The sequence below is a fragment of the Myodes glareolus genome, chromosome 2 (assembly GCF_982192425.1).
Source record: "Myodes glareolus chromosome 2, mMyoGla1.1, whole genome shotgun sequence".
NCBI lineage: Eukaryota > Metazoa > Chordata > Mammalia > Rodentia > Cricetidae > Myodes > Myodes glareolus.
The window spans coordinates 71,870,636-71,897,212 of record NC_142027.1 but is presented as its reverse complement, the minus strand read 5'-3'; the positions used below and the strand labels follow the sequence as shown (position 1 = coordinate 71,897,212).

The window sequence follows — 26,577 nt, the reverse complement described above, 5'->3', positions numbered from 1 at the left end:
ACAGAAGACCATCTAGCTGCGAGGGAAAGTACAAGCATGTGTCTGCCTCCATCTCAGACACTGAAATAGATACAGCGGAAAGCATGGCCAGCCAGCAGAGCAAAGCAGAAGGAGAGCAGTCAAGAGGACACTTCACGCTGAGGGCCGGAGTCACTCATCCTGAGCAGCAGGGAACAACTTTCAAGTCATGTCCACACAGGAATTCAATGGAGCAGAGAAAATACCGAAAGCAAACTGTATACAGCCCTTCTGTTTCGACCTGGTTGAGCACCAGAGAGACAACAGCTGCTTTCCCACCAGCAGAACAAACTTCAGAGATGACCTAGGGGTAGGGGAATTGTCCTCGTCAGGAAAAATATTGAATACTGGTATTCTGATTTTATTTTTTGTTTTGCTATTTTTTTTTCAGTTTTGAAGTCACTTGATTAGGATATACCACTGTGCTTTATCTGCAGCTATTCTCTCCTGTTCTCAATTATATCTCAAAGCTTAAACCTTCTGTGCTTTACTTCTTATTCCTACTTCACGTCCTCCCATTTTCACTTCTTAACTATTCATATTTCTAGTCTTAATAATCTTTAAACACCTATTTTATCCATCAGTAGCTCTTTTATTTTCTATCCTTCTAGGGAATGTCGATGATGCACCTAATCGCTTTCGCTCTATTGCCCGATTACTGACAAATCATTGCTTTTGTTTCTGCTCTTTGTGTCTTCCTTCTAGATGGCAGAGATCACACTCTCAAGAGAAAACTACGCAGTAAGAACCACATGAAACAGAACGAACAAAAGATGGGGGAAACCATAAAAGATGCATCTACCCAAACAGACGTGCAAATCACAAGTGAAACCAAACAAACTCTGAAGTCTTACAATCACTAAGCGTTCGAAACAAATCATTGAAATTCCAGACAGATAATTTAAAATCCCACTTTTGAAAATATTTGGTGACTTCACAGAGGATTAAGTAAGCAGATGAATGAAGCAAGGACATTAATTCAGAGACTGGGTAGGTAAAGTGCTCATTGTCAATAATGAAGAGTTGAGTTCAGAATCTACTGAAAGCCAGGCACAGGACCATCTGTGTGCCAACCCAACGCAATGTTGTTACAGTGAGATGGGAGGCAGAGACAGGAAAATCCACTGGAGCTGGTGGGCAAGACAGCCTGAGGTACACAGCAGCACATGGGAAGATTACGTGGAAGATGAGGATTGACACCTAAGGTTGTTCTCTGCCCTCCACACAGAGAGAGTGGAAGGGAGGGGGAGTTCAGCATGGAAAGGGAGATTTTGAAGAACTTAAATATCAGAAATGTTGGACATGAAAGACTTCAATCAGTCAAGGAGAGAGAGAGAGAGAGAGGAAAACCCCACAATGGAAAACCCCACCAATAAATAGACTAGGATAGAAGATAAGGTCAAGAAAGTGTTACATTCTGATAACAATTTAAAAAACATAATCACAATTTGCAGAAAATCTGGGACACGCTCAACAGACAAAACAAAGAATTCATGGGGTAGGAGGGGGTTATAATAAAATTTAAAAGTACAGAAGAACTATTGAATGAAATTTATAATTCATTTCCCCAAATTTAGGAATATGTATATATATATATGTATGTATATGTGTATAAGTATATGAATGTAATGGGGAACCTCTTTCAGCCAATGGCCTTTGAAAGGCTGGACCAGGTTGGGCATGACCTTGGATAACTAAAAGCCGACAGGATCATCCACTTGCTCTCTCACTCCCCACTCGCCACACCTGGATGTTGGATTTCATTCCTGTTCCTCGTTGTGACCTGTGAGTTCTCTTTTAATAAAGAACCTCTTATTATGCCATATTAGGAGCTAGCATGAGATTTCTTTATTTAGGTCCCCCCTTTCTGATGCATTCCCCTTTATGTATGGCATTTATAACTCTAAAGGAGAATGTCTGAAAAAGAACATCTCAGATAGTTTGTTACGAAAATGTCAAAAAGACAGAAGAAAAAAGCAATATTAAAAGTTGCAAGAGGGAAATCCCAGCTTACTAGCATCAACAGAACTAGCAGAATAGATCAAACTTTTCAGCAGAATTCCCAAAGCCAGGAAAGCAGGGAAGGAAGTATTTTAAACCCTGAAGCATAAAACATCCAACCAAAATTATTACATACAGCAGAATTACTTTTTAACTTAAAGGAGAAACTTTAACTTAAAGGAGAAAAGTTAAGCACAAACTAAAGCATTCCACAGCCACTTTGCCAGAATTACAGAAGATATTTATGATAATTCTACATACAGAGGAGGAAGATAGTTACAACATGACAGCACAAGGAAGAGGAAATTTCATGGGAAGAGCAGAGAAACAAATAAGAACTAGGAAAGAGTCAAACACACCCAGTTCAACAAATCAGCAAGCCCAATGCCCCATGAAAAGAATAAATAGAAAAAGAATAAGCAAAGCGATAGGAAATAGTGAGTATATCTCAATAATAATTCCAAATATTAATGACCTTAACTCTCTAATTAAAAGACACAGACCAGATGATGGAATCAGAACACAAGATTCAACCATTCGCTCGTTGTGAGAAACACCTTTCACTGGCAAACACACAGAAAAGTTGAAAATCAAAGGCTGTAAGACTTTAAACCCTGCATCAAATAGATGCAGAAAATGGGCAGAATTATCCAGTCTTACATCTGACAAAGTAGATGTCAAACCAAAATTAGTAAGAAGGGATAAAGGACGTCACTACTTGCTACTAAAGGAAAACATCTGCTAAGAAGGTGAAAGGATTTGAAGATATAGGTCATCAATGGTTAAATCTACAGCTCATTGTTCAACTGTACCATAAACCAGACAGATCAAAAGGACTGATGGAGCAGACATCTGTAGAACACTCTGCCTATCAGTTGTGAATATGTGCTGTTGTCAGAGCCCAGGGAACGTCCTCAGAAACAGATCTTATTTTGTGCCATAAAGCAAGTCTTGATGAATAAACTACATTTCTTAACTTTTATAAGCTCACAGTAGAATAAAACTGAAAATCAATAGCAAGGAAAGTGACACATATGTGTGGGTAATAAATAATACTCCTTTGAATGATCAATGTGTCATTGAAAAAGTCAGGGAGGAAATTAAAAAATTCCCAGAGTCAATAAAAATAAAAACATGATTTATCGTAACTTTTAGTACATAAAAAAGTTAGTTCTAATGGACATGAATTAGTATGATGTTCTACACTTAAAACCAGGGAAACCTCAAGTACATAACTTAATGGTTTGCCTCCTTAAAAAAAAAATAAGCCAGGTAGTAAATTATAAGGGTAGAACTGAAGTCAATAAAATGAAGATTAAAGGAGAGTTAAAAAAAAATCAAAGGATTGGTTCTTTGAAAAGATAAACAAGTTCAATAAAGCCTTAGTCAAATCTACTGACAGAAATAGAAGATCTGAATTAATAAGAGTGGAGATGAAAGGGGAGTGGTCACAGCAGATTCAAATGAAATCTGATCACTAGGAAATGCTTTGAAAGTATATATCAATACAAAGAGTCTGGAAAATCTAGAATAAATAGGTCAATTCCTAGACACATATGGCCTACCAATGTTAAATCAAGAGAATGTAAACATGTAAGCAGCTTAAACCCATCCATGACAATCAATAAATTGAACAGCAAAAAAAAAAAAACAAAAAAAAAAAACAAAAAAACTCCCAACTAAGGGAAATCTGGAGCAGACTAGTTCACTACCAAATTTTATTAGACCTTTAAAGAACTGACTCAAATGCACCTCAAATTATTCCATACCATAGGAAAAAAGGAAGCCAAGTGAATTAATTCTGTGAAGACTGTGTTAGCATGACAGTGCATAAGGAACCAATAAAACGTTTGTCCAGCTACAGCTCCATTTCTCTGATCTGATTCCAAAGATTATCAATAAAATACTTGTAAACCCAATCAAAAAAGACACTGGAAAGATTGTATATCGTAATGAAGTTGTTTCATTCTAGAGATGTGAGGACGGTTGGTCAGACTGATCAGTAAATGAAAAAGCACAGATGGACTAGGGACAGAAACCACGTATCAGTATTTCAACAGGTGTAGAAAAGACCTTTGACAAAGTTCAGCAGGCTTCCATGATAACAGCTCTGAAGAAGCCAGGAACAAAACAAACATACTTCTGCAAAATAGTGGCTATATATGACCGTAGGAGCTGCGTAGGGTTTTGTGCTCACAGATACAAGGCAACCTGGGAAGAGATGGAGCTAATAGCCTGGTGACCTCTGCACATTCCTCTAGCTCCCTAGACCAGTATCTTGAGTTTACTTAATTCCATCAATCTATATATCACTATCTTTCCCCAGACCCTTATCAGGGGCTTTTTTATATAACCTGGAGCCTGTTTTCTTAGTTAATCTATAGAACCCACTTTTATGCAAGAGTTTACTTGTACTTTATAAGAGTTTTGACATATTTATGCCTGAAGCTTTGTTGTGTATTCATGGTACAGTTAATTATCATCAGGAAGATTTTTTTCTAAATTGTGCTGTGCTTAAACATACCTAAAATAAATGACCCAACGTCAGGCTCTTGAAGTTCATAGCAACACCAGCTACTGAGTCATGCTGAACCAAATTGCCTTCTTGCCTCCCCTGCCTCAACACTCTGCTAGCCCTGGTGTTTGCAGAGACCCCCACATATGACAAACATACAGCCAGCATGAGATCAAGTGGGGAAAAACTCAATTTCCTAGAAAGTGTGTGCTTTCTCAACTCTCCCTCAATCCAGTGCTTGAATTCATAGTGAGAGTAATCACAAAAAAAAGAAAAGAAAAAGAAAGGCATACAAACAGGAAGAAGCCAAATTATCCCTTCTTCCCGGTGGAATGATCCTATATTGAAGTGCCTGAACACCTCTACCATCAAATTCTTGAATGTGATGAGCGATTTCAGCAAAGCAGCGGGATGCAAAATCAACAAAGAAGTCGCTGTAGCTTTCCTGGATGTCAACAGCAAGAAGGAAATCAGAAAGGAACCTCATCCATAACGGCTGCAAAAGATACTTAGGATATGCACGGAATTCTTAAGAACGAATAGAAATATACATAAAAACATAATAAGAAAACAATTAAACTTTACTAAACCAGTATTAAAATTTTAGCAAACAAGTCTTATAGCACAGCAAAGCTTTTTCTGATTTTTCCAACCCAGAAGGACAGCTTCCCTATGTTCATTGATACACAGAATCAACATTATAGACACTGACACATTACCAAAGACAGCCTGCAAATTTAATGTGATTTCCATAAAAATTGGGAAGACACCCTTGACAGAACCAGAAAAAAAATACTAAAATTCATACAGAAGCCCAAAAGGCCCCAGAGAGTCAGAGCAATCCAATGGGGAAAAGAACAAAGCTACGGTGTCACAAAAGCTGACACCAAATTTTACTACAGACTCACGATGACAAAACCAAGGTGGTCCTCACATATCTACTAACTGTCTACTACACAGAACCAATGTGGTCCTCACATGTCTACTAACTGTCTTCTACACAGAACCAACGTGGTCCTCACATATCTACTAACTGTCTACTACACAGAATGCAGACCGAAGAGATAGAGAAGACCTAGAGGTGGACCAGTTACAGCCATCTGATTTTTGACAAAAAAAAATTCATACTAGAAAAAAAATCTTTTTGACTAATGGTGCTGGGAAACCAGGATCTGCACATGTAAAATAAAACTAGATTCCCATCATCTACCTGGTGAAAATATTGATTCAAAATGCACCGAAGACTTTGAGACCTGAAATTTTAGAACTGCTGGGGGTGGAGGGAACAACACTTCATGACCTACACAAAGCACAGATTTTCAGAAAAGGGTTCCAGCAGCTCAGAAAATAGGAACAAAAATTGACAAATGGGAATACATGAAATTAACAAGCCTCTGCGCAGTGAAGAAAACTAAGAGTGAAGAGAGCCCATAAATTGGGAGAACAAGCCAGAACCAGCACTGATGTGGATTTAAAAGAAAAGGAACCTTCATATACTGTTGGTAGTATTGAAAATCATTTTCAAAGTTCATGGAAAAAGCTAAAAATAGAATTAATATATGATCCTGTTACATCACTCCTAAGATCACCCTTGAAGGAATCTAATTCAGCACATCACAGAGACATCTACACACTAATGTTTATGATGGCACAGTCTACAACAGCCAAGCTGGAGAATCAAACTAAGTGTTCACCAGTAAATAAGTGGATAAGGAAACTGTGGCAAACTTACTCAGTTTTATTCGTTCATAAAAACAAAATTGTGTCATTTTGAATAAAAATTGATAAAACAGGAGATCACATTATATGAAATAAACCAAACTCAAAAAGCCAAGGATTGCATGTTTTCTTTCCTGTGTGGGACTTAGATAGCACACACACACACACACACACACACACACACACACACACACACACATCATAATTATGATATGTACACACAAAGGAGACTATTAACAAAGAGAAGACAATCCAAGAAAGGTCAGGAGAGAGAAATAAATGTGAAGCTCATTAAAGTACATGGTATTGAAGATGTCATAGATCCTCCAACTTTGTATGATGAACATATACTGATAAAATTTGGGAAATATATTTATTTGCAATATTATTCATCTATAACAATGACTAATGATAAAGTATGGCCATCTCGATTTGTAACTGAATTAGAAAGGATCCAGTTTTACCAATAAAGGTTTCTTCAAGTTCTCATTTGATTAATTGATACAATATCATCACCTTACCCAGCCAGTGCCTTCAAACATTTTGAGGTCCAAAGGGTCTCCTTGGATGGTCCCATCGAGAAGGATCAGGGAGTGGCAGCTGGTCATGGCTGCACACAGCGGGCCCCAGGGCACAGCCTGGCCTGAGGCGAAGCTGTGGACTGCCTGGAAACTGGAAGATAATGTTAAAATTTTCAATAAAGGATTTGTATGATCCCGTCCCTTAAATTTTGGCGAGGCAGCGCTCTATCTGACCCTTACCCTAGACCCCTCCAGTGACCTTCCCATATTCTCTACCACTGCTTCTTTAACTTGAGCTATGAAAAACAGGGTGACCGTTAAATGTTTCTGAATGTCAACAACCATAAATTAATTAAAAATCAAATGTGTAATGAACCTGAGATATTTCGTGCAGTGTTTAGCCATGTTTCCTCCCATGACTTCACTGCAGCTGTGGTTCTGAACATACAACATGCCCAGGTGGCTGCCAGTACACCAGGTGGAATCAAGGACCAGTGCCCAGAACACCTAGGCTCGGAACATAGATTACTGTTATGTTATAAATTGCAGGGCTTGCCCTCTCCACACACAGCTTTCTGCTACAGAACATGATGGGCTCATCATGGAAAGCGAAGACCTTAAATGTTTTCCTGCTGCCATTCCTGAGCATGCATAAAATTAGTATACCTTTTCGTGATATTCTATCAGAACATTTGTTTTAAATTTTGCTAAGTGAGTTGCTAGGAACTTGTGTTTCATTATACAAAGCATTTAGAGAACTTGGGTTCGGAATCAGGACTGAAATTCTATCATTTTATAGTATGAGTTTATCTAAAGCAGCACTCTCATGATTGACGATTATAAGAGCAAAACACTGATCAAGGCAGGAGAGGACCCGAGATCAGGTCCCGATACCCGCATGGTGCTCACAGCCCTCAGTAATAACAGTCTAAGAATATCTAATGCCCTCTTTGGACCTCCGTGGGTACCAGGTTCACACATGATGGATATGCCTATGCTCAGGCACCCACACAGACACACAAACAAAATGCCTGTCAATACTGAGTATGTGCCTACTGTACCAAATATTCAACCAAGATTTAATTCATTACCTAAAAACAAGAACATTCACATTTTTACTATGCAAATTTGCTTTTGTCTTTAATAAATGGTAAAATTGCATGTATAGAAAGCATAGCTTTAAAATAAATTTATGATTCATTATCAGTAAGTGTTTGGTTTGTATATTCGTTTTGGGACCTATACCCAGGGCTGCATACAGGTGTCTTGGATGAAAGGGATCATACCCGGACACATTCCGAGCCACCTGCCAATCAAGGCTACCTGTCCCAGCTCTAGCTCATCTTCCCGCTGCCGATCCCGCCAGGATCCTCACGCTCTGAGTCTAGAGCTCGGCTAAGCTTCTTGTGTTGTCTCTCTTTATCCAGAGATTTCTCTGCTCGTGGTCCTCTGCTCACTGACAATTTTCAATTTTCAACCGGAGTGTTCTATACCTGCCGAGTAGTGTTTACACAACCCTTCTTTAAGTCGGATGTGGATTTTCCCTTTGACATAGACTGCCACTTGTCAGTCACAAACCAAATTTCAGGGGACATATATATATATATATATATATATATATATATATGCGCACACTATATAATTTTGTGATGTTGCCTAGAAACGCGTGGAGCTCTCTAAAACCCAACATGCCCCAAGCAAGAAGCCTTTGGATTCACGAGGTAATTGGGACAGGGAAGAGCCTGCTTAGTGTTTCCAAGCAACTGAAAACAAGCAGAGGCTTTAACCTGATCCTCATCCCTCGGTTCCTTGGAGTCTACCACCATTTCCTGAAACTTGTAGTCCACAGCCCTTCCACTGCAGCTTCCTCTCCTCCTGACAGTAGAGCCTGGCACCATGTGGTTTCCTCTCCTCCTAGATTCAAGCTGAATACTGATTATGTTTAGCTGATTCTACCCCTCGAAAGCTTTAGCATGCAAGCGCCATGGGAGGAAGATGGGAGTGGAAAGACCATCCTCCTCCTTCATTGCTCTGGACCACAGGCGCCCTGTGTCTGTGGACAAAGGCCTCATTGATACATCTCAACAGGCAGGAACAGACACCCATGAATAGAGCTAGAAATCAAGTCGTTCCTTGTGCTCAGCCTGGGTCTATCTCTGCAACATTGTGTGGTACCTGTGTCAAACCTGGCCCCAGGGCTAGCTTGGTGGACCAGCCTGGCTCTTTCTCTGCCTCTGCAGCTGCCTCCGTCACTGTCTGGAGATGAAGTAGGGTTATCAAAGCTGAGAGGCAGAAGCCATCACCATTGAGAAGGTGCAAAGGCATGCCTCAGTTCTGCAAGAAGCAGCTAGGACCTCTCCCTCCCCTCTCCTGTTCTGCTCCAGGGTATGTATCTATATGGTTATCTTCTTTGCTTGACCATGATAGTCTTTAGCTCACGTCTGTAAAATTTCAACCTAGCTATGCTTTAAAATCTTCTTCATATGCCATCATTTCAAGGGTCGTGATTGGGGCACTGAAATTAAAAATTTCTACCTTTAGCCATCATATATCATAAGAAATCAGAACTATGTATTATATCAAGGGATTTTATTATTTTGTTCCTATTCTGATTTTCTGTCTCCAAAGTAATAATTTTTGTGGCCTGTGTTACACATCTAAAGTGAGTCCATTCATGTGTTTCCATCTCATTAGACTGTGAGTTCCACAGGAAGGCAACAGAGCCTTGTTCCGGGTCCCCGAACACACTCATCTGCCCAGCCACCCAGGAAGCCTTGCCATCTTTAAGCATGGTTTTGATTCCTCTCCTTGATCCTTTGTCTTACTAATTCAGCTCCTTAATCATCTACCTCATTCTATTCCATTTTCTCATGCTGAATTTGCAGATCTACTTTCTTTGTCTGACTCTGAATTTGGGACACATTTAATTAAATTGGGTTAGACTAATTGGGAACCAGTGTGAACCTCATTCCTCAAGCCCGCAAGGGTGGGTTTAAGCATCAGCACGGTAACCTCCCCACCACATCTCCCATCTTAGAGTCCTACCAGTTGCCAGCCGTGGGGACAGTCCCCCAGAGGTCCAGCCCATCTTCTGTCAGTGTTCCTGTCTAAATAAAAAGTTATAATTGACTTTTCGCAGGACACTAAAAGCTTTGATATCATGATCTAAACAAAATTCAAGTGTGCAAGAAACTATGTCACATCCAGTCATTCAAAACCTTGTTTATAAACATTTGCTTTTAAATCTAGCGAAGGATGCCCAGGAAGTTCCAGTTTCTGTGTGACTCTGTGCATGAGATTTGTTGGTCTCTGCTTGTTGTCCTGTCTGCTGCTGTTGGTACAGTGAGACTTTGAGAGGAACCCCAATAGCAGCCACCTCATAGCTGACTCTGCTGGAGGCACCTAGTGTTTTTTTCCAAAACAGAGTTTGTGGTTTTGTTTGAGCAAGGATTGTTTGTTTGTTTGTTTTGCTTTGTTTTTCTTTTCTCTTCCCAAGGCCAGTTAATCCACCCTTTGCTATTTGGTTCACCATCATTACCTAAAACTATGGCTAATGCAGTCACTGTTCAAATTGTAATGAAATGTTGATAAGGAACTTTCAGTTCATAGATGGGAATGAAGTGCTAATAATAAAAATTAATTAATGCCTGTGAGTGAGTTTTATTTTCAGATCAAGAGGAAAGTGGTCATGAGATATTTCATATTATGGGAAAGTATTTCACATTTTATGTAACCTGGAAATCAAAACAGAACTGTATTACATCATTTATGTGCCAGCTATTCATTAGCTGTTTGCCCTGTATGTAGTCCAGCAGCCGTAGGCTAACCACCCCAAGCCTGCTCAGAGGAAGCAAAGTTGCTGCTGCTGCTGCTGCTGCTGCTGCTGCTCCAGAACAGGCCAGAAAAGCCATGACCCTCCCAAGTACAGACACCAGCAGCTCCCCCACGAGCTATTTAATTCAGAGTGCATCATATCCGTGTGATGGTTTACAGGCATGGGCTTACAAAGCTCTTCTCATAACTGAGCAAGCCCAGGATAGACAGACAACTACGTCCTACTAGGAGACAGTGGTCCACAGTCCGGAAGATGGAACTAGAATTGAGACAACTTTCCTCCATCAGCAGGGATGTTGGTGAATCCTGCCAGGAATGTGGGAAGATAAAGCCTGTTCTTAGTCTCCACATTACAAGACTTAAAGAATCCTTCTTTCTTGAATACATTCAGCCTTCCCAAAGATGGGCAGCAGGCTAGAAGAACTCATCCCTTAAGGGCAACATTGTAAAGAAGAGATTTGCTGTGTTTTCCCTGCATTCTCTAAGGTGCTAACCTGCATGTTCACCATGCAAATCCCCTTGGGTAATTCCATTTTAAAAAAAATAGCAGCTTAATTTTAACTAAGATATTCTGCTTGGGAGGTTATGATGTGAAGCATCAATGTTTTGAGCATGAACATAGAACAACTTGGCAACAGAATGAGAGAATTGAGACCGTGTTACTTCTCTCTATGTGAAGATGACCTCGTAAAACAAAAATAACCTCAATAGAAAGAAGATGAAATTATAGTTTTAATCTAAAGGGAATAGAATGTACAGAGAAACTCTTACCATAAAGTTCAAACCCAAGCTCGGATTGAATTGAATAGAGAATCTGTCAGAGAGAGAAAGAGAGAGAGAGAGAGAGAGAGAGAGAGAGAGAGAGAGAGAGAATACAGTGAGAAGCCCAGTGATACAACACTGTTTGGGAGTTAATTGTAGTTAATTGTGGGGTAGTCAACTGAAGCATCATGTTGATAGAGTTTTATAATTTAAAAGGATTTAAAGATAATTATAGTTCAAGCGTTTGCATGAAATAGCAATGTAGACACTTAGCTTTGAACTCAAGGTTAGAGTTCTCATTCTGCCATGCCCCATCAGGTGTTCCAGGCCTACAAAATGCTTCTGCACCTTGTGGGATTCAGTTGAGGGGGTGGAGAAGCAATCCCTCTGGCCGTCTAGCAGATGATGGCATGGGGTTGCAGAGAAAGGGGTCACACAGGAAGTAAAATAGCAGTCGCTGGGGGAAATGAGTCTTTGGGGCAGGTGACTATGTCAGGGACACGGTTGGCACAACCCTCCTGTAGTCTAGGTACTCATGAAGCTGTTGGGTGCTTGAGAAGAGAATCTATCAGAAAGCTGACAATGAGTTGGAATCTGACCACCAAGCTAAAACCAAACTAACTTCTCAGCTAACTCTCTGTTTCCTACCCGATGCAGACTGAGCACTGGTTTTGCCAAATGGAAAGGGGAGAGAGGGAGAAATTACAATAATGTGAGAGACGTGCTGCTTCTACCTGAGAGGAGCAGTGTCAGGTGGCCTTATGCGGCTCCCCCCACTCTCCAGGTGTAGGACCATGAAGGCATTCCATTGGCCACAGGTAGCCCACTCCCCTCGCATCCCTCCTCCATCTCTTCTGTTATCATGTGAAAGCTGACTCTCCCCTACAGGCTCATGGGGTTGAATATTTGGGGGGGCACTGTGTTGGAACGCTGTAGAATCTCTGGGCATAGATTTTGAAGGTTATAGCCCGCCTCGGCTTACAGGCTAGCTCTCTGTTCCCTGTGGTACCCCAGCGTTGTGTGAACACCACTATGCTCTCCTTGCCATGACAGACTGTCCTTGGAGCAAAGCGAATCTCTCCTCCCTTAAGTTGCTGTTTTTTAAGTGTTTGGTTATAATAACAAGAAAAGTAGCTAAGAGCATCGTCATAAAGCTCCTATTGAAAGAACAAAAAACAAAACAAAACAAAAATTCTAATTTTATTTGTACGTTTTTCTTTTAGACAGGGTTTCCCTGTGGCTTTGGAGACTATCCTGGAACTAGCTCTTTAGACCAGGCTGGCCTCGAACTCACAGAGATCCGCCTGCCACTGCCTCCTGAGTGCTACGGTTAAAGGCATGTGCCATCACTGCCCAACTTGTCTTATTTTTTCAAGGCCTCACATTTTCCCTCAAGACATGGCCCCCTGCTCAGCTTGAAACATTGGCCTTCCAGCACCGTTTCGCTGGATGGTCCAACTTCTTGCCCTGTCTTGAAATGGTAGATGCCTCTTACATCCTTGGGCTCCGAAATGATCATCTCGAAATCTGTGCCATTCCATATCCTACAGCTCCAAAGGCGCCTCCCACGGGTGACAGATCAGTTCCTGCTGATGGTTGTTTAAACCTCCATCAAGCACACATCTCAGAGCATGCCGGTTGTCTCTCTCCCGTATTCCCTACACTCTTGATTAGCTAAACCTCCTCCAAATGAAGAATGACCACCCATGACACTCTATAGGCACTGTGTGCAAGATTGGCTCTTGAGGATGAGAAAATAGTCAAAATGTTGATTTCATTATTCCAACACAAATGACCTTAAATAGGAAAAGACCAGTCAAGGCGCACTGCACTACAGCCTGTTCACGGTGAGCACAAAGTCTGCATGTCAGGGGGCTGATGTTGGTGCCATTCCTGGTTCCCATGGGAGAACTGTAGGGTCTTGGACCATGCCCAAGAGCAGCCGCCATCCCCACCCAGCATGGATTCTCCCTCTGCCACTTCTCCAGACCCCTGAGGACAGACATGATGCTTCCCTAACCTAGAGTCCTGACCCCTGGAAGAAGGCGAGAGAGAGCAGTAGGAGAGGTGTCTACACTGGCTCCTTCTTTTCTTTCCAGGAAGCCGTGGGTGGAGGTGAAAGGGATAGCTCACATAAGTTCCAGACAGAGCACTTCTAAAACATGAGTGTTTCCCATGTTTTTGCCTGAAAAGGAAATTATCGGGCCTTGAGACTGTTTCAAATCAAAACACAGGCACAGAAAATACTAAATTCTACCAGGGAAAGGAAGCCACAATGCCACCCGCCTCCACCCCAGTCACCAAATTTGCTTTCTAGACTGTGACCTCAGACCACCTCGCTCTGTGACTGCCTCTGTCCCCAGTGTCTCAGCTGTGACGTGGGAGCCCTGGGACAGATAGTCTCCGAGGTCCTTCACAGCTCCGCCATGCATCAAAACCGTCAAGCCCAGCCCAACCTGGAAAGCTCGGAACCCACTTTGTCAAAGCACACGAGGTTGATCTGGCCGCACATGTTGATTCTTTGGGGGGAGATACAAAAGATCTTCTTCTTCTTCAGTCTCTTCTGGGCATACACATTGCCTATGGTCAGAGCGGCCGGGAGCACGGGCGGGACGGTGGCTGTGAGGAGGATCAGGGCCATAGTTGCTGTTTCTCTCGGAGGGACCTGGGGAGGAGAAAAGGGGTTGCACAGGGTAGAGCAGGGCAGGACGGTGCCACCTTTCTTCCAACTGTCTTTTGTAATACCCGGAGCCCTGGACCTAGGCTCAGAGAATTCCCGGACAGTTGGTTTTTTTTTTTTTTTTTTGGTGGGGCTGGGTGTCTCTTTGCTGTTCCTAACGCATGCACATATTGTCCCTACTATACACCAAAGGACACCTTTGACCCCTGTTCGAAGTCTCTGCGAACTTTCCTGACTCAGTTTCCCTCCACCTGAGCACCCATCTGTATCTCCTCTATTTATCCTCTGAACTCCTGGGGGTTCACATGGGTGCCACTCTGCTCACACAGGCAGTCTTAGGTTGCAATAGTTCACTCCAAAGTTTGACATTTGGTTTTCAATTCTCTCTCCCTCACCAGCCTGCAAATATCCTACATACAGGAGCCGTAGCTCATTCACTTTTGAATCCTTGCTTGTCTGAAAGTTCAAAGGTCAGCTCAGTGTCTGGGGCAGAAGCAGTACTGGGTACACAGACAGAAGGAACGGTGACCTGACAAACCCTGGGAGCAAGGCTGCCAAGATCACAGCGTCGAAGTGTGTGCTTAGCTCTGGGGAAGCCAACGCCGAGGTTAGTTTCTCTCGCTATGGCTGTCACGTGTCTGCAGCAGATGCATTATTTAGTTGTTTGCTGCAACCGCTGCTTTCTCCACTCTCTCCAGCTCCTCACACAGAGGACTTGTGACCCTACAGACTCCAGCCTGAATACTTCTGAACCTATACAGACGGAGGCAGCCACGGAGCCAAAGTTTCTGACCCATGAGGCTTGGCATCCAACTTCCAGCTTTGGTGTGGATTGCATGTTGATTTCTGTCCAGGAAACCTTTGTTTCTAGGTTATACCGAGTCTTGGTTTGCTTTTCTGATTGGTGTTTCTCCTCCCCAGGTAAAACTGGAACACTCCATTACATTGTGGACTTAATGCCTTGGTACTCTGCCTACTTCTCCCCAGATTCCATACCAGAGTTCCTTCTCTGGACCCTTATGCCAGTTTGAAATGACTATTTAGAGGGTTTTGGCAGGAGCATCAACTAGAAAAATCTTTGGATTATGTCATTGTCCACCAAATTTCTGGCTGCTCGCGCACTCACCAACACTAAGAATTCACTGGTACTGCCAGTTTGTACAATGCCCAGCTTCACACCCATGCTTAACTCATAATTCTCTCTTCTCCTCGACCCGCCCATAGGATCCCAGCATGTCTTAGAGGCCACATGAATGAACACAGAAAGCAGAGTCTCAGGACCAAAAAAAACCCTCAGAGGTTAAAATGACAACCTCCCCCTCCCTGGCTACTAGTCAAGAGAAGCACCCCACATGAACTTGGTATCCTATAGATCATCCACATGAACTTGGTACCCTCTAGAGCACCCACATGAACTTGGTATCCTATAGAGCATCCACATGAACTTGGTACGCTATAGAGCATCCACATGAACTTGGTACCCTCTAGAGCATCCACAAGAACGTGGTACCCTGTAAAGCATCCACATGAATGTGGTACCCTCTAGAGCATCCACATGAACTTGGTACCCTCTAGAGCATCCACATGAACGTCGTACCCTCTAGAGCATCCACATGAATGTGGTATCCTATAGAGCATCCACATGAACGCGCTACCCTCTAGAGCATCCACATGAACGTGGTACCCTATAGAGCATCCACATGAACTTGGTACCCTATAGAGCATCCACATGAACGTGGTACCCTCTAGAGCATTCACATGAACGTGGTACCCTCTAGAGCATCCACATGAACGTGCTACCCTCTAGAGCATCCACATGAACGTGGTAGCCTCTAGAGCATCCACATGAACGTGCTACCCTCTAGAGCATCCACATGAACGTGGTACCCTCTAGAGCATCCACATGAACGTGCTACCCTCTAGAGCATTCACATGAACGTGGTACCCTCTAGAGCATTCACATGAACGTGGTACGCTATAGAGCATCCACATGAACGTGGTACCCTATAGAGCTTCCACATGAACGTGGTACCCTGTGGCTTAAAGGGAAGTAGGGATCCCACTAGGTATCATCAGCTCTGGAAAGGAAAAGCAAATGTTTAAGTCTGCCTCAGATACCAAACAGTAATCATGAGTAAGCCATTTCTGTCATGTCTGGGGGTTATTTGGGACACTACTTTCCAAACTGCATGGAAAATGTTAACACTAGAGGTGCCATTCAAGATCCCCATCATTCTGACCTCTTTCTACCCTGCTAGGCATCTCCCTTAATTGCTTGTCAGTTCTAGAAGGTGCTTTCATATTTCTGTGTTTTTGTTCATTTTAATTACTGTGCTCTATCTGTCCCCTGACCTGATTAGCACATTTTTCTTACCTGTTTGAATGGGTGCTGAAAACATGTACTTCCTATAGAGCTCTTTGGGTTGCATACTGCCTATGTCACCCCTGGAGCAACCCCTCATTAGAAACCAAACGGTGAGGCAGCCAATGAACTGTGCAACAGTGTGTGTGTGTGTGTGTGTGTGTGTGTGTGTGTGTGTGTGAATTAAACTCAGGCAGGGCCTTGTACATGCGGCTCATGCACTCTAGCATTGGGCTAGCTGTATTTCTGGCCATGTCTTTTCATTTTGGAGAGATAGACAAAAAACATTTCTACAATCTAAGAAAGTTCTTTTGGACAGTGGCACTGACTCCCAGAATTATGGGAGCTAGACTCAGTCTTATTTAATCCTCTGGAGTTAGGTTCAGCTCTCAGAAAACTTTGATTGACAAGATTTAGTCACAGTACTTACTTCATGGTACATATAGACACCTAGGCCATAGAAAAATCCCACAACACCAATACAGGCCAGGAACACCATGAACTTGAAGGCTTCATTATACAGTTTGAAGTTCAGAGGTCGTGGATAGAGGATGGATCTCACCAAGTCCCCTTTGGCTGTATTATAACCTAGAAAGATAACCACAGGGGAATCAAGGCTCTGCTTCTTTCCAGACTTACATGATTCTGAGGGTTGTTGTGCCAGTGGGGTCTCAGAGGGGCTGTGCCACTGGGATCCAACAGTGGTCATGCCACTGGGGGCTGACAGATATGGAGACAGCATTGCTCTGACCTAACAGTGCATTTGTCTTCCTTGTCAAAGGTCACATACAGCAGTCTGTTGCTTTCACTCCATCCTGTGTCATTCCTCTTGTCCTGGGAGTCAGTGCTTCAATGTCCCCCACAGTATAACCATCCCTTCATCTGCAGAGCTAAGGAAAACCGGACTTGCGAGTTGAAAACTATGACCCAGAGAAAATGAGAAGCCCAGAGAAACCTTTAAAACGGGTATGTGCTGAAAACAGGCACAAGTGAGGACAGAATTGAGAAAGTACAGAGGCAGAAGGCAGAAGGCAAGTCATTTCTTTAAGATGTAACTGCACAGGCTTCTTTCTCATCATGACTCCCTTGTGCTTCCAAACCCCACAAGGCACTGGCTTCCCTGGACCAAAGCTCAAAGTTCTAGTCACAGTACTGAAAGTCCCTTCAACATTATCTTCCTCTATCTCGACAGACTAACTTCACTATTCAACAGTCCCAGAAGACCCCCATTCATTTTATTCCATGCCCATCTTTCTAGTTCTCGGACAATTGTCCAAACACTCCCTCACCCTATCAGGCTTGGCTTCCTGATCAGCCTGATCAGATGCTACCTCGTTGGAAAAGCGTTTCCTGAATTCTATGTCCATGCTTGAACCACAAGTAATGTATTTCCTGCAATACTTGATCATATGGCTTCTCTCACCACTCCACAGTTCAGTTAACTGAGAGTTACTGCAAGTACATCCATCTGTCTATTACTTCATAGCATAACCTTCCTTAAAGGAGCAAATGCTAATTTGTTAACTTATATAACATTCTGTATATGCTTACTTCTGCCTGACTTATTGACTAAATCGATTGACTTGTCAATATTTTAAATATGGGTCAGCTATTGTTTATAGGTCTATGTACACACACACACACGCGCACACACACACACACACACACACAAAGTGTACCTTATCTCTATTTCTTGCCATTTAAGCACTTAGAAGCACTCACAGAAAGGTATGGTCTCTTAATTCAGCATCTTGCTAAAGTGAAAATGTTATTGCTTTATAGGCCTCTAAACTTTAGCTTCTGTTTAGACACCTGGCTGAGGGATCTCAAAAGTTGTTTTTAACATAGAAGCCATTTTTTAAATTAAAGCAGTATTCAGCAAGCTTACCTAAATAACGGACCAATCTAAAACATAATATCAAAGAGCAAGATGTATTTTTTTTTGTCCACGGATGTGTGTAGCAGCACAAACATCCACTCAGCCAGGGACAGGACAAGGGAGGCGTTGATTGTGCAATGTCATAGGAAAAATGAAAATGAATATAACTATGAAAACATTCTGAGCATGATAGGAACGTACAAACCCAGCTAAGGAAATGAGTCTGTGCTGGCAGTCTGAGTAACAGTCTAGAGAGAGACTAGCACAAAGGCAGAAAGGAAAGAGTCGTCTTTTTGGTAGGATGCTATGGATGTGAAACGGCAAAGCCTTCATAAACCATAATCATGACAGAGAAAGTGAGGGCACAATGACTCAGCAGGTAGGAGCAGAGTCCTTAGGATTTGCTGCCCACTTGGCGTGAGAGAAAGAGAAAGCTTAAAGACGATACTAACAGCTGAGCTGGATGGTGATGCTGTTTGCAGAGAGGCGATGCAAGACAGTGAGTTCGTGTCGAGACCCCTGACTCAAAAGTATCCGGCAAGCAACCTTTGGCCATGAAAAATTCTTCTGAGTTGTGGCTGGCATTGCTTTACAGGGAAACCTTGAGAGGAAGCATTGAGAGAAAAAGAGAAGCCTATACACACAAGCCTTTAAGGACATTCGCAACATCTATGCATGTCACGCAACACAAATAAGAGTTTAATAACAAACATTCAATTTAAGGTGATGACCACTTAGAATCATAAGGGTCTGGTTAGTAAAGCATACGGCTACTATTACCAGAATATGGCAAACTCCAAAATCCTAAGCGAAATTTCCCACCTTCAACTCTCCCTACCTCGAGCACAACTTAAGTTTACAAAAGCAGAATCCACTCACCTGTCTGCAGAACAACAGCTCTAACAGGTCCCTGCCCAGATGGCTTGACCTGGATCACTTCCGTTCCACAGAAAAGTACGTGTTTCCGGTAATCCTCTAAGCTGTGGGTTTTCCAGGGCATGGTGTTCTCCGTCTGAGGCAATGGTGTCTTTGTAACAGGTATGCTTTCTCCTAAAGAAGATTGCATTTTGTTGGGTCTGTGTAAGCTCAGGTTAGTTATTCAGAAAAGATGCGGGCCAGTTCCAAGAAACTGTATAGCCATACCAAACCCATATTAGAACTCATCCCATGAGTCAAACGACTGAACAATGATGCCCGTGGTTCATGCAATGGTAGGCTTAGTTCTGGTAAAAATATTTTCTTAAACTCTGCTTAGCACTCCTCTACATGGAATGCGTGCTTTGCTGCCATGATTTAATGAGCAGTTAAATTATCACCTAGCCATGTCCCCAGCATCCATCACCCGACATTGTTCCGGAAACTGGAAACATGTGTGTGTTTCCATTCGCCTTCCATCTGATCATTTACACACACACACACACACACACACACACACACACACACACACACTTTCCTCTTTATTCCACAAATACCTTAAAGTGCTTTTTCTGTGCCAGAAATCAAAGTGCTTATTCTGCAAAGAACTAGGAATATAAAGATAAACGCGACACAGAAACCTGGTCCTCATAAAGCTCCTGGTCCCGTGCTGGAAAATGATGCTCCTTCCTCACATTTTCCAGGTGACTCCTAATAAAGCCACCTCTTCCCCCTTGCCATTGAAAAATAAACCCCAGACTCCCTTTTTCCATTACCAGAGCCCTAGAGTCCCAGTGGACCCCTGGGCTGATCCCCATACAAGCTGTAGCTGAGCAGGGCCCTTCCTGACTTCTCAGTCAACCTCTGTACACTTCCTAGCCTTGGCTGTCACAGTCTCCGCCCCCTTCTCAAGCAAGAAGACATTCTGCAGGACAGAATGTTGGAAGTTCAAAGAATGCAAGGCAAAACTTCATTTCACAGTTTAAAAAAAAGTGGATAACTTCCTAGGTCCCAGATTTAAAAGGCACTAGAGCAAATTTAAAATTTCTCCAGTCTTTTGTTAAATGTTCGATTAGCAAAACAATATGTCATCTTTCTAATTTGAAATTGGTGTTATATTGATTATATTTACAATTCTCTCTATGAGGGCAAGAACTTTGACATAGGGAACTTTCTATACTCCTCGTTTTCCTCTATAGCATATAAACGGTTTTACAATGTGTTTTCTGCTACGTGTCTGTCTGAGTCAAATAAAAGCATTACTTAGGTTTTTCTATTACTGTTCTTTCAAAGCTACCTTTCCGAGCACAGAGAATGCTTACATTGTAAAGCATGGGAAACTCTAACATTTTATTGCAGACTTGCATATTCTTCAATAAATCCCTTAGGTGAGCACTGTCCTTGCTCCATTTTCTTTAAAGGGTGGCGATGCCCCTCCACTCTAGATTTACTAGTCGCATCCAAAACGGCTCTGTAGAAGAGACAAGCCCCCACATAATTGTACTACATTGTTTTTGAAGTCAGCCCCTGTAATATGTAGATACTTACAGATTGCTTTGTGACAAGAAAGATTAATCCAGATTATTGCTTTGCCTAATATGACATTAGCAGCTAGTTTTCTTTTATATGTCCTAGAGAAATTAAAACCAGACAAGCACTGATCAAATAAAATCACCTGGAAATACCGTAAGGGAAATGATACTTCAGGCAGATAAATTTACACAGAATTAATACTGCTCATATAGTATTAAGACTCTCAAGCCTTGCCTTTTCTGGTGAAGTCCAAAAAGAGATGGATTCACCTGCGAAAGATTAGGGTGCAAAATGGCTTATATTTCAGGAGAAAGTACTTTGATTTTGTACTCTTAGTTATAGAGTTGGTGCAAGGGACCTGGAGACCTCAGCACCTGTCAAAGAGAGATTCTCCCATGTCCCCATGGAGCTGGATGCCAGTTCATGCTGACAATGCTTGAGATGCCAGGCTCCACAAGCATCGTTGCATCACTGGGGCCGTTCGACAGAAAATAATGTGTCCGTGGAGCCAGTTCTCCTTTATCTCACTGATCCCAACACAGTGCCTGGCACATGATGGGCATTTCAGATCTTGTGTCAAGTAAACAGATACGTCAGCAAGACAAATGGGGGGTGAGAAGGAAAGAGTAAAAAAATGAAAGGAAGAGTGTCAGAATAGGTATGATCTACCCGTTGCTAACAAGTTTGTGTGGCAAAATATCAATTCAGAAAGACCGCAGAGGAAAACTCCTGTGGGTCCATCTCAGGTGACTGCGTCTGTCCTAAACTTAAGCTCCAAATCAATCAGTTCTTTCAGGAATAGAGGAAGAAGGAAGAAGGCTGCACTGTCTCGCATGAGCTTCCCCAGGAGAACCTAGCCTTGGCTAGTAGCATGGGCTCTGGGGAGGCAGTTATTAGGAATGTGTGCCATTTCTGACTTTCATGATTTCCATTTGCTCCAAAAGCCTTGCCGGCCCTGCTCATGGCTGTAGCCCCAGTAGGTTTTCTGCTCATAAACTGGCGAAATCAGGGAGTGGCCAGTCCAGCAAATGCACCCAGGTCTCAGAGGCACTGCTTTTCTTCTGTGTGAATACTGGCAAATGATTGCTCCTCTCCTGGCCTCATATTCACCCATCTAAAAGAGCTGTGGAGTAAATGAAACGGTGTGCAAAATGTTGGTCGAAAACAGCACACACGAGCTGGGCAGCGGTGGTGCACACTTTTAATCCCAGCCCTCGGGAGGCAGAGACAGGCAGATCTCTGAGTCTGGGGCCAGCCTGGTCTACAGGGCGAGTTCCAAGACAGGCTCCAAAACTACACAGAGAAACCCTGTCTCAAAAAACAAAAACAAAAACAAACAAACAAAAGAAACAGCCCATACTAAAACTAAGAAAATGGTAAATATTAATGGCTTCTTTCCGCCCCCCCCCCAATCACATGCCCCTTTGTGTCTTGCCTCCTCCCTCTTGGGGAAAAAAAGGACCTGAAGGAGGCATGGGAGACAGGGGAGTTGGATACTGGCTTAGAAAACGATGTCTAAGCTCAATCACAGACTCTAGGGACATCTAGAGAGTAAGAGAGCCCTTTTCCTCCCCCATGCATTGCCTCTTCTGAATTTTCACCTAAATTAGTAGTCCTGAAAAGAGTGGAAGGAGACCTAACGGGGACTTATGCACCATGTGTCCCTAAGAAAAGGGACCTGCACCTTAGGAGGTTATGAGAGCCCTCAATAAGACCATAGAAGCTTGGTGTCAGGCCTCATTTAGCCTTCCAGATGTGGGGAGACTACAACCACAAAAAGACCTGGGTCTAGCTTTCATCCCATCCCGCTGTTTTGTAGGACTTGAGTAGCTAGAATGAAGTCAAGAATAACTGAGCCAAGACCACTGACTTGTATCAAAATAAACACCAAGCCAATAGCATGATGAAGTGAGATATAAATGCTATTTATAGAATATGTTATTATAGGATAGTAGGAGTATTTGGATATTATTTCTACATAAATAAAACTTCTCTATCTGCAAAGAGTTACTTTGCAAATGGAAAGTAGATGCCTCTGAGCTGCGTTTGTGGGCACACGCCCTAGCACTGACCATATTTCAGCCAGGATTCTGATGCTAACACGGTGGCTCTGTTGGGATGCTTTTCACTGTATGTGTGCCAGTGAGGTCCATGTCCTCCATGAAATACGCTAGTGCATGCTGGGATTTACATGTTTTCTGAGAAATTAACAAGATACATACAGTTAGTTGTATATATATATTTCTATTTCACCGAGTCTGACTCTGAAATGGGTCATTTTATTTTATTTTATTTTCAGCACTCGGGATATGTAGATATTGGTGCTGGTGACTTCACTTTTGCCATACGTGAGCTTGGGAAAAGCCCACTGTCATTCAAGGTCATTTTAGATCAGTTTTAATTCTCTGGTGCATTCTGGCTTTTCCTGAGACTCAGGACAAATCCTGTGGATCGGGAAAGGATAAGAGACAGATGGAAGGCCTGAGCCGTGCTGTCTTTCCTGCCTCTAGTGTCCCCGTGTCATGTTCTCTATTACCCAGTGAGAGAAGCGTTCAGAACACAGGCACACTCAGGCTGCGGGAACACGTAGGGTAGAGGCCAGTCAACATCTTTCTTAGCTCGAGGTCTGCACACCGGATACTATGGCAACATTCATTACCACCATCATAAGGCAGGTGGATTTCAACGTATTAGAGATAGTTTGTAATTATACCAAACATGTTTAGGTTTACCACATCATGTGCCCATTTAAAATTAAGTAGAGCCATTTGTTAATGTTAAGTTCTGCTGGTGTTGAGCACGTGAGGAGCAGACCACGGGTTTCTACTACCCTCAGGTCATGTTCAAGGTTTGTGTGGACTCCTTCCCATCTTTGTACCAGATGGAGACAGGAAAGTGTAACTATCTATCGGCACAAAGGACAAATAGCCTTCAACTTTGCGTTTCCAAATAGTCTCTCGCTAAAATGCGCTGTGTTACAGGATTTCCTAAACTAAAAGGGCAATTGTATAAATAGCATCTTCCTACTCACACCATCACAAGAAGCCTTTAAAACCTGTCGGTGAACGCTCCAGCCCTCTAAGTCACGACATGAGATCCACGGGAGCGGTGGGACTGAGGAACAGAGCAGCTGGCTGTTGACTATGCCAAGGCTCACTGGAACTTTCCTGTGAGCCTACCCCGCTCTAAGCAGTTCCCACCTGCAGAGCACAGGGCTAGGCAGATCTCTCCTCCCTCTGCCTGGGACCTGATGGTCTTTCAGGCTGTGCTTCGTTTCCATGCAGACAGAACTATTCTCAGATTTACAAGGAGACTCCATTTCCACCTGCTTACATGCCCAAACCTCCTTCCACTCGCTCTTTCAGGCCACCAACCAGCAAAAACAAACAAACAAACAAACAACAACAACAAAAAAACCCACAGGTTAGTAAATGTGTCCTCTAGGTTTCTGCTTGCTTTGCTGCTTTGTGGCTTAGTCCTATTGTTAACCAGCACGGCTTGTGTGTTCTCTGTCTTTGTTTGGATAAAAGGGCAGCATGGATTTCCATTATCTACGTTGTATCCTAGTGCAGGGCTTGGTCCAGCCAAACAGGAACAGTTAATCTGATTTGCTAACATCTGGGCTAGCTGTTGGGTAAGGAAGAGGATGCTGGGTGACGGCAGCCTACCTGTGAGCATCCCTTCATTCACCACGCAACTCCCATCGATCAGGACAGCATCACAGGGCAATGAAATTTTCCCTGGAAGGATGAGAATGTCTCCTGGAACCAGGAGACGGGACTCCAGCTCCTGCAGACCTAGGTGACAGCAAAAGGTCCATGACTGACTTGGCCTTCTTCTGTTTTCCCTTAAGAATTAAAATAACTAAGAACTCATATTTGCTTATTTTCCTGTTGGATAGGACCTACCCCACCTGTTCACCTGCCCAGGGCCCCTTTCTGCTCAACTGAAAATCACCAGGGAATTAGATTGGGAAACTGTTGCTTGGGATCTAGAAATGGATGAAAAACAACAAGTTCCTGTTTGGAACCTGGTACCCAGCCAGGCTCTGTGCAAAGCAAGGTTTTCAGAGCTTCAGTCAAAAGGGAGGCGCCCTCTGGCTGCTACTTGCTCTGTCTGGGCACTGGAACTCTGAGCGCTTTGGGGCTACATGTGAGCCTTCCAGAGACCTTCTGCTGCTCTCGCTGCAACTCTCTACTCCTTACACATAACCGTGGCTACCCTACCCCAAGCTAAACTCAGAGCCAACGCCAAGAGTCCAGACAGTCCACATCAAAAGGCTCCATCCAAGCCTACACTCCAGATGACAGCTTGGAACGAAGGATGCAAGGTCTTAAGGATACAGCAAGTTGAAAAACGATGTAGGAGCCTTTAGTTTTCACATGAGATTCTAATTGTCTGAAATATGAAAGACAGAAGGAATTGGAGACTGAAATCTATGAAGAAGATGATGTATAGAAGTCGTCTGACCAAACTTTGGAAGGAGGCGAGGCAAGTCAGGCCTGGGGCTCCAAGCTGAACAAGGCAGTCAGTCACTCGGGGTCCTGCAGATATTAGGTGGCATTTGAGGTCTTAGCCTCCTGCCATCTTAGAAGTTAGATGTCTCATTCATCTCATCATGCTTGCCATCCTGGGTTCAGTCAGAGAGAAGTTCTGTCCTTGATAGTGAGTACAAACGGCCTGCCTAAGACCGTAGAGGCTGTAAGACTGTGCCGAGAAGGTAGCCCGAGCCACTCACCTTTGCCTTTTATGGTGATGATGACCTGGACTTTGTTGTGATCCTCCACAAGGTCGTGTAGCTTCACGGATTGCTGCCAACAGAAAGACAAGGCTTTACCAGCAGATAGCTCGTATCCTGGCAACCACCTAAGTAGAGCGAAGGACAAAAGGACCTGGGCAAACGACTCAGCTTCCACTTGATCTATTCTTTTTGATCTTTGAGACGGGATTTTGCTATGTAGCCCAGGCTGGCCTGGTACTCACTATGTAGCCCAGGATGACTTCGAACTTCAAACAATCTACGTCTTTCTTGGCCTCCGAGTGCTGGGGTTGTACATATGGTCTACCACACTCAATTTCTACTTTGGCTTTTGAAGCTTCAGCTCCCCTTCTCCCACTCCCAGGCTCTTGACATGACTTCAGGGACAATTCTCCCAATTCATTTAACACAGCTTTACTCCAAGGGGTAAAAATGATATACTTCTACGGAGTCCAGGACCCAGGGAGAGGAACCAAGGTGAGGAAACAAGCGTGGCCAGCTTATGAGAGTGTCTGAGTTTGCTGTGTACATGACTGTCCACTGGGAAGAGCAGGCCCTGTTCAACTGCTTGCTCACACTGGGTGAGTTGAAAGACCAGAGTCACGCCTCTAGATTTGGAATCCCGAGGCTGCTGTGAGCTAGATGCCCCCACTCCCCCTGACTAACAGCAGAACTTCCTTGTGGTCTGTAATTGACAAAGATCTTTGTATTCTTTCTGGCCGGTGTTTTTCCACAGAAGCAGTAGAGGTATAAAAGGCTTTAGCTGAGGCAAAGTAAAGGTTGCTGTTCTTTCACCTGAAAAGAAGCCTCTGTGTCTCAATCCCTGCACACCCCACCCCCACCCCTTGCCAGTCTCTGCAGCCAGGCCACGCCAGCAGTGCGGCAGAGGCTAGCAAGGATGAGTCAGTAAGTCTGTCTAACCCCATTTTGCTCACCTGAAAGGGGAGATGATAACAAGCCTATGGAGAGGTATTTTGAGTTTTCAGTTAATTAAATCTCAAAAAAACCCTCTGTGCGATGTCACTATGCTGAGGGCACGTGAGTGCAAGCGACTACGAATGACTAAGCTGCTGGACAAA

General features: G+C 43.2%; 1 protein-coding gene across 2 annotated transcripts in view; it reads right to left on the bottom strand.

The window, feature by feature from the left end:
* Atp13a5 (ATPase 13A5) overlaps nt 1-26,577 on the bottom strand; it is a 129,689-nt gene that overhangs the window by 62,615 nt on the left and 40,497 nt on the right. For both annotated transcript variants that reach the window (XM_048453938.3, XM_048453939.3), the window contains exons 8-14: nt 25,478-25,550; nt 24,408-24,536; nt 19,171-19,341; nt 16,843-17,000; nt 13,847-14,035; nt 9,820-9,881; nt 6,775-6,925 (exon numbers count right to left, since the gene is read on the bottom strand). In XM_048453938.3, the coding sequence (XP_048309895.3) occupies nt 6,775-6,925; nt 9,820-9,881; nt 13,847-14,035; nt 16,843-17,000; nt 19,171-19,341; nt 24,408-24,536; nt 25,478-25,550 (933 nt within the window). The remainder of the gene's footprint in view (nt 1-6,774; nt 6,926-9,819; nt 9,882-13,846; nt 14,036-16,842; nt 17,001-19,170; nt 19,342-24,407; nt 24,537-25,477; nt 25,551-26,577) is intronic.